Source organism: Gorilla gorilla, chromosome 18, assembly GCF_029281585.2.
Source record: "Gorilla gorilla gorilla isolate KB3781 chromosome 18, NHGRI_mGorGor1-v2.1_pri, whole genome shotgun sequence".
Taxonomy (NCBI): Eukaryota; Metazoa; Chordata; class Mammalia; order Primates; family Hominidae; genus Gorilla; species Gorilla gorilla.
In genome coordinates this window covers 85733537-85742017 of record NC_073242.2, presented here as the reverse complement: position 1 = coordinate 85742017, position 8481 = coordinate 85733537, and the positions used below count along the sequence as shown (strand labels likewise).

Below are 8481 nucleotides of genomic sequence, written 5' to 3'. Positions count from 1 at the left end.
GCAGGGGCCAAGGGACAGCACTTAATTGCCAAAGGCAGCATGGGCCTGGTTATTGTCATGGATGGCACAGTCAAAGCAGAATAGGATGACTTGCAGGCCAGGTGCAGTGGCTCACGCCTATAATCCTAGCACTTTGGGAGGCTGAGGCAGGTGGATCACTTGAGCTCAGGAGTTTGAGACCAGCCTGGCAAACATGGCAAAACCCTGTCTCTACCCCTCCAAAAATACAAAAATCAGCTGGATGTGTTGGTGCCTGCCTGTAGTTGTAGCTACTTTGGGGGCTGAGGTGGGAGGATCACTTGAGCCTTGGAGGTTGAGGCTGCAGTGAGCCATGTTGGTGACATTACTTTCCAGCCTAGATGAGAGAGTGAGACCCTATCTCAAATAAAAGGAATAGTATGAGTCACAGAGACCTGTGGTGTTGGCTAGTTGATCATGGTGGTCGTATGAGCAAATAGAGGAGTCAGCCTACAAAAATCTTACTCATCTGTAGAATCAAAATATCTGTTTCCTGTCCCCATGACTTTATGCTTTACTGGTCTCAAGGTATTAGTCCAAAACGAGGAATGCTTCCTTGGGAGACACAATGATTCCATCAAACTGGAAGTTATGACTCCCACCAGGCCACATTGAGTCCTCAGACTTCTGGATCAACAGGCAAAGAGGCCAGCACTGTGGCTCACACCAGTAATCCCAGAACTTTGGGAGGCCAAGGCGGGTGGATCACCTGAGGTCAGGAGCTTGAGACCAGCCTGACCAACATGGAGAAACCCCATCTCTACTAAAAATACAAAATTAGCCGGGCGTGGTGGTGCATGCCTGTAATCCCAGCTACTCAGGAGGCAAGTCAGGAGAATTGCTTGAACACAAGAGGCGGAGGTTGTGGTGAGCTGAGATCGTGCCATTGCACTCCAGCCTAGGGAACAAAAGCGAAACTCCGTCTCAAAAAAAAGAAAAGAAAAGAAAAGAAAAGAAACAACAACAACAAAAAAAAAACAGGGAAATAAAGGAGTCACTATTCTGGCTAGGGTGATTGTGGCTACTTCTTGGTAATCACAATCTCTGCAATCAAGGTAAGGAGGAGGATGTCTGGAATACAAGAGATCCCTTAGGGTGTCTCTTATTACTACCATGTCCTGTGATTGAAGCCAATGGAAAACTTTAACAACCCAACTGGGACAGGAATGCATGGCCCAGACCCTTCCAGAATGAAGGTTTAGGTCACCCCACCAAGTAAAGAACCACCATTGGCTGAGGTGTTTACTGAAAGCAAATGGAATAATAGGTCATAAAAGAAGGAAGTTATAAATAGCAGCTATGACCATGTGACCAGTTACAGGTATGGAAATGAGGAATGTCATTGTTATGGGTATTTCTTCATTATGTTGTTATAAATGTGTATGTGTGTATGTGTGTGTGTGTGTATGCATGTGTGGCAAATATTTTTGTTTTCTTCCATCTCTTATCCCGTTGTCGTGTAACAGAGGATGTATTAACTTTACATCACAATATTTAAGTATTGCTAACTTTATATCATAGTATTTAAGTTATAGGATGTCAAGGAACATTCCTCAAGGATTTTGCAGTCACTTTTGGGGAGAGAGTTTGTGTCATTTCAGGCATACACAGGACAGTTGTTTCACATTAGGTGAAGGTGTGACCTTGTTTTAACATTAAGTATAGCTTAAGGAGATGTTTATGTATGCCAAATTCACAAGTGGTGGACTGCAATGGTTAGTTTTATGGGTTAGCTTGGCTAGGTTATCATACCCAGTTGCCTGGTCAAACATTAATATAGATGTTGCTGTGAAAGTGTGTTTTAGACCTGATTACCATTTAAATTAGTAGGTTTTGGCTGTGCATGGTAGCTCATGTCTATAATCCCAGCACTTTGGGAGGCTGAGGTGGGTGGATCACTTGAGGCCAGGAGTTAGATAACATGGTGAAACCCTTTCTCTGTTAAAAATACAAAAATTAGCTGCTTAATCTGTTAAATAAAATACAAAAATTAGCTGCTCTTTGAAAAATACAAAAATTAGCGCGGTGGTGCATGCCTGTAATCCCAGCTACTTGGGAGGCTGAGGCAGGAGAATTGCTTGAACCCGGGAGGCAGAGGTTGCAGTGAGCTGAGATCGCACCACTGCACTCCGGCCTGGGTGACAGAGCTAGACCGTCTCAAAAAATAAAATAAAATCAATCAATACATTTTGAATAAAGCAGATTACTCATTATAATGTGTGTGGGCCTCATCCAATCAGTTGAAGGCCTTAAAAGGAAAGACTGAGGTCCCTGGAAGAGAAAGGAATTCTACCTGTAGACCGCCTTCAGATGAAAGACTGTAACATCAACTTCTGACAGAATTCCCATGCTGCCAGCCAGCCTTGCAAAGTTTAGACCAGCCATCCCCACAATCACATCAGCTAATTTCTTAAAGCTTTCTTTTTATCACTATCTATCTAGGGACATTTTATTGGTTCTGTGTCTTGGGGAAAACCATGAGTAATACAAATATATCTTGGAAAATATGAATCATTTAAAGGAGAATTGTTAGGTAAAATTGTGGTGTAGGTGGTAGCAGATATGGCAGGCATCTGTTTGCATGTGCCACAAGGGCGTGGACTGTCCTGCTCATGGTTTTCTATATCCAGTGCTGATCACAATTTCATGGGAAGACTGAAGACTCTCTGGACCACAGTTAACATGCTCAGATAGTTGATGAGGAATGTAGAGCTCACATGGCTAGGAACAGCAGGCCTGGCTTATTGGTCTGGAGGTAGAAAAACATCCCTATGCTATGAATAAAGAGAATAAAATTATAGCTAGGTTGGGCGTGGTGGCTCATGTCTGTAATCCCAGCATTTTGGGAGCCCGAGGTGGGCAGATCACTTGAGCCCAGAAGTTCAAGACCAGCCTGGCCAACATGGTGAAACCTCATTGCTACTAAAAATATCAAAATTAACCAGGCGGGGTGGCATGTGCCTGTAGTCCCAGCTACTCAGGAGGCTGAGATGGGAGGATCACCTGAGCCTAGGAGGTGCAGGTTGCAGTGAGCTGAGATCACCCCACTGCACTCCAGCCAGGGTGACAGGGTGAAACTTTGTCTCAAAGAAATAAAATAAAATAAAATAGAATAAAATAAAACAAAACAAAATAAAATCATAGCTAATATTGTAGTCTGCTTGATATATGGCAGGTGCCATTCTAAGTTCTTTGCGTGTATTAAGTCATTTGCTGTCACCAGCCAGACCCTATTATTCAGCCTATCTTACAGTAGAGGAGACTGAGCCACAGAGAGGTTGTGTCACTCAGGTATAAGTGACCCAGCTAGGTTTTGCACCAACGCATGCTGACTGCATCATAATGCCCTCAACCACCACCCTATGTCACCATGTTCCGTGAAAAACAAGGACACTGAAAATCTGGCAGTGAGGCAGCAGTAGAAAGAGCACTGAGCTGGCTGTCGTGCCCTCTGCATAGCTCTGTGACCTCTCTTGTCTTCAGTATGCCACCTCTCAAGCTCAGGGACACAATTGGACTAACTGACCAAGCGCTGACCCAGCTCTGAACTCTGAGAGGCAGGGCTTAGAGCCCAGTGACATCATGATCTGCCAGCTGTAGCCAAGATGAGAGGCCAGCTGTAGTGAAGGTTCCAGCCTCTGACTTCTAATCTGAGTGACCTTGGGCAGGTTGCAGGTCCAGAGAAGTTACTTGTCCAGGGTCACACAGCTAGTGAGTGGCACAGCAGGGTGAATGCGACCAGGCCCCAGCAGATGCTAACGGCCTTCTAACATAGAGACACCAAGGAGGAAGAATAAGGGCAAGAAGCCACAAGCTTGGTCCTCAGGAAGCTTAGGGGCTGGGGGAACAGAGAGGAGGAGACCCCATCCAGCCTGGGAGGAGGTGGGCCATTGCCTTGGGCCTGAGGGTCAGAAGGTGTTTGCCAGGCAGGGAGGGGGAAGGATTTGTGTTCTAGCCTGGGGAGGGAGGAACTAGTGGGAACACTGGAATCACCCTGAGACATTTGGAAGGGAAAATGACATCTGGAAGATGACAGAATCAGTTTCGTCCCTGCACGGTCACTCTTTCACTGGCTCATGGGGTATTCAAATGATAGGAAAAATTAGAATGGTTCTTACGTTTGTTCAAATGCTGTGGCAGCATCTTAATCCCAGAGGGCTTTGTGCAGGAAGTCATCCACCCTCCCCCTGGTACACAGTCAGGAAAGCTTCATTCCACTCCCCAGCCTCTGACCCAGAGTAATTCTTCCCAGACCCGTTTTTCCCCAAGAGCTTATCAAGAGAGATTCTGTCTCCAACAAAGTCCATGTAAACAGAGTGATCCTAGTGGTCATTAAACCCTAGCCAGGAGCCAGGCCAAGATCTCATTTAATCCATAAATAGGGATACCATCTTTTTTCTACAGATGAGGAAATGTAGGCTCAGAGAGGTTGAGTGACTTGCCCAGCCCACACAGCCAGTAAGTGGTAAAGTGGGCTGTGAACTAGGACTGCCTGACATGAAAACCCATGCCCTTGGCTCAGGTTGCCTTCTAAAACTCTCTCTATAAGGAGCACCTTCAGGCAAGTGTGCTCCTGATTCCTGGGCCAAGGCACTCATCGTCCTCTTTGACTGAACATCAAATAACATTCCCTCCGCATAGCCAGGGGGACTAACCGTTGGCTTTAATTACAAGTCACTCAGAGCTTCACTCCTTTCTAAAGAGCGCCACCACACCCTCCAAACTGCTGAATGCCATCACCCCTGCGTGGGCAGACAGGAAGAACGTCTTCTGCAACCCATGATCACACACACTGCATCTTGCTGGGAACATGCTGGGCATTTCCCTCCACATCCCCAGCCACTTTGATGGTTTAAGTAGCCAACAGCTGAAACTTGAGAGGAGTAAATTCAGCCTGACCTTGGGAGGAACTTACAAAGATTCAGAACCAAGGCAAAACGGGGAGCTCTCAGGGGTGTGCGAGTGAGTGTCCTGTCAGTGACACTGGGCAGCACAAGCCTGACGGTTCCTTGTGGGGATGTCTGGATCAGTGCTGCTCAGGGTGTGCCAGCCACGCACTGGGGCCAGTCTGAGAACTGTTTCCAGGATGCAATGCACACCCTTGGACAAATGTGTAGTGTTTGTAATTCTTTTATTTTTCCTATGTTAATTTGTTCATATATTTATTGAAAAGTTCCTGTTGAATCTAAAAAATTGTCTTTGTATTTTGTGTCTTTTAAACTTTCATTTTCTTATTAACTCCTTATTTTACCAGAGTTTAGGTCTGTGACTAATGGAAAACAAAACAAAACAAAACAAAACTGGTCATTCACCACAGGGAGTTTGGGAAACCGGATGTCAGATTCCAGCCACTGGGGAGTTGGATTTCACCCTCTGTAGTCACTTTCAAGTCTAAAATCCCACGAAGAACTGAAGTTGGGCAGGGAAATTGAAAGTAAAACTGAGGAATGGAGAAGTTTCTGTGCCACATTTGACGTGAAACTGAAAGTGACCATGTATGTGTCCCTCCTGCTCCCATATGATCTGGCACAATGCCATTCAGTTTTACAGAAGATGAAGCTCAGTGCAGTAGCCTGGCTTGCCAGAATGCACTCTTTCTTAACGGCTCACATTTCCATCCACAGCCCAGGTCTCTGCCCTCCCAGTTCAATCCCTCACCCCAGTCCCTTATTTTTAAGGCATATAAAGGAAACCAGAGACAGAATCAAGTCAAAGCTGTTTTATTATCATTCACATTATTTCATAGAAAAAGGAATATAGCAAACGATCAGGGTCAGGGTTGTACATAAAAAATCCAGGTTTGTAGAAGTCGCGTTATTTACATCTGGGAGCAGGGCTGTCCCAGCATCAGGCGCAGCAGCTGCACTTGTCCGACGCCCCTTTGCAGATGCAGCCCTGGGCACACTTGGCACAGCCCACAGGGCAGCAGGAGCAGCAGCCTGGGGGCAGAGAGGAGGCGGCAGAGATGAGTACTAGGGACACCGGAAATAAGGATTCCTGCTCTCCCTGATAAGGATCACTGAGGAGGCAACAATTTCCGCGCAATAGGGCATCCCCAGACTGCTTTAATTCCCCTGAGGATGGCGGAGAGGGGACAGGCTGGAGGACAGGGAAGGGGTAGAGGAAAGAGAGGATCCCACTTACTTTTCTTGCAGGAGGTGCATTTGCACTCTTTGCATTTGCAGGAGCCGGCGCAGGTGCAGGAGTCACCTGCAAGGAGAAAAGACAGAGGTGAGAACCGTCCCTGGATACCTGAACAAGGGACGGCGTACTAAGAGCCCGGGGTCGAGTTCCTCAGTCCACAACCGATTCCTGGGAACTTCGGCAAGCCATTAACTCAGATCTCCTTAACGGTAAAAAGGGGGCTCCGAATAACCTAGAATGGAGAGAAAGATACCCCAAAACTCTTTGGGAAGGAGCAACTCCTGTCCTGAAATTGAGTGACCAGAGAAAGAAAGAGGGGTCAGAAATTGCTTCTCTAGCGCTACAGTCTACACTGGGCATCCCCAGCCTCTTACCGGCGGCGCAGGAGCAGTTGGGATCCATGGCGAGCTGAAGAGGCGGCTAGAGTCGGGACAGGTTGCACGCGAGTTCGCTGGGACTTGGAGGAGGCGTGGTGGAGTGCAGAGCGGCAAGCAGTGTTTATAGCTAGAAAGAGCCGGGACGAGTGCAAAAGCCCCGCCCCGGCCGGGCGCTGCCTGCACACGCCCCGCGCTGAGTCACTTGCGGCTCCAGGCGAAACACCCGGCCGCGCGCACTGGGCCGGGCGCACCCGGCTCTGCACACGGGCCGCGGGCGGTCAGTTCCCTGAAGGCGGCCCACTTGCGCCCCGGGGACGCCTCGGCGCGGAAGGGGCTGGGTGCAGCGGGAGGACACAGTGCAGCGGGAGGACACAGTGTACCGGGTGCTGGGTGCCCACGCCGTGCGCCTCCGCCGTGTGCACAGCTCCCCTCCCTCCTGTCCTGTACTCGAACCTGAGCCGTTAGCGCGCGGGTGAAAGCGGGACTTGGGAATGCTGCTTGCATGGAAAACCGGTTGGAAGTGCAGACAGGTTACAACTCTGTAGCAGCCAAGGCTTAATAATTGTGCAGCATCACAGTAAACCCGTGGGGTGGTTACTGATGATGTATCCGTTGCATGTTGAGTACTTTTAGCGTGTAACAGGGACTGTAGGAAGTGTGTTGTGTGTGAGATGTCACTTAATTCTGTAGCAACCCATAAGATAAGGACTCTCCAGTATTCTCATTGTAGAGAGGAGAAACTGCAGGTCCAGAGAAGTTAACTTGTCCAGGGTCACACAGCCAGTGAGTGGCAGAGCAGGGTGAATGCGACCAGGCCCCAGCAGATGCTAACGGCCCTCTAACATAGAGACACCAAGGAGGAAGAGTAAGGAGAAGAAGCCACAAGCTTGGTCCTCAGGAAGCTCAGGGGCTGGGGGAACAGAGAGGAGGAGACCCCATCCAGCCTGGGAGGAGGTGGGCCATTGCCTTGGGCCTGAGGGTCAGAAGGTGTTTGCCAGGCAGGGAGGGGGAAGGATTTGTGTTCTAGCCTGGGAGGGAGGAACTAGCGGGAACACTGGAATCGCCCTGAGACATTTGGAAGGGAAAAACCCCACAAGAATAGTCTTCCCCTGTGGAGGCTGAGGGGAAGAGCCCAGGTGGCGTCCACATTCCTGTCTGGAGAGGCACATCCTGCCTCCCTGCCTGCACGTGTCTGGCGCTGTGTAAGGGCCTTAGATCGTCAACCTTGGAACGCCCGAAGTGTGTCATGCTAGGAGTCAGGAAGTGGTTACTGGAAGCTTCCTGGCAGGCTTAGGGAATGCCGATTGCCACAGTGGAAGTTTAGTGAGGTGGTGGGCGGGGGAGGACAGGCTGTCCTTGCAGCCCTTACTGTAAGTTCCTGTGGAAATGTCTTTCTAGCTCAGCCGAATCGTCACTTCCTCTGGGGACCCTGTCCTGACCCCCATGACCGTGGCTGCCTGTGGAAGGTGCTGGTAAACATCCTGTTCTTTCCCCTCCTGGCACTTTCCGTGCCTGTGGTATGTATAAACTGCGGGGACTCTTGGATTGGTGTCTCTGCCCCTCCTCACCAACCCCTGACCACTGGAAATGCCAAGGGCAGTCATTGTCTGCCTCTGGAATTGTGTCTTCAGCTTCCAGCACCGGGCCAAGTTTGCAGTAGACGCTTAATAAATATTTGTCAAATGAATTCATGGGGGTAATGGCCTGGACTGTTCTTCCCTTCCCAGCCCCCACCTTGCATGAAGGCCGACTACAAAATGAAAATAAACACCTCTTGACCACCCTGGAACCTGCGTGCTCACTCTTGTAAAAACACCGCACAGGGCAGGGGAGCGAGCTCTCAGATGGACTAAATTTCAATGGTCACTCGGCCACTCACTTGCTCAGTGACCTTGGGGCAATTACATGCCTGGACTCTTCTGATCCCTGGTTTACTCATCTG

General features: G+C 49.0%; 1 protein-coding gene across 1 annotated transcript; it reads right to left on the bottom strand.

The window, feature by feature from the left end:
• Positions 1 to 5722: 5722 nt before the first annotated feature.
• Positions 5723 to 6692, bottom strand: LOC101124572 (metallothionein-2). The gene is made up of 3 exons (XM_004057674.5): positions 6537 to 6692; positions 6163 to 6228; positions 5723 to 5957 (listed from the first exon to the last, which is right to left on the bottom strand). The coding sequence occupies exons 1-3, from the start codon at positions 6562 to 6564 to the stop codon at positions 5866 to 5868; spliced, it is 186 nt and encodes a 61-aa protein (XP_004057722.1). The 5' UTR covers positions 6565 to 6692; the 3' UTR covers positions 5723 to 5865.
• Positions 6693 to 8481: the final 1789 nt, after the last annotated feature.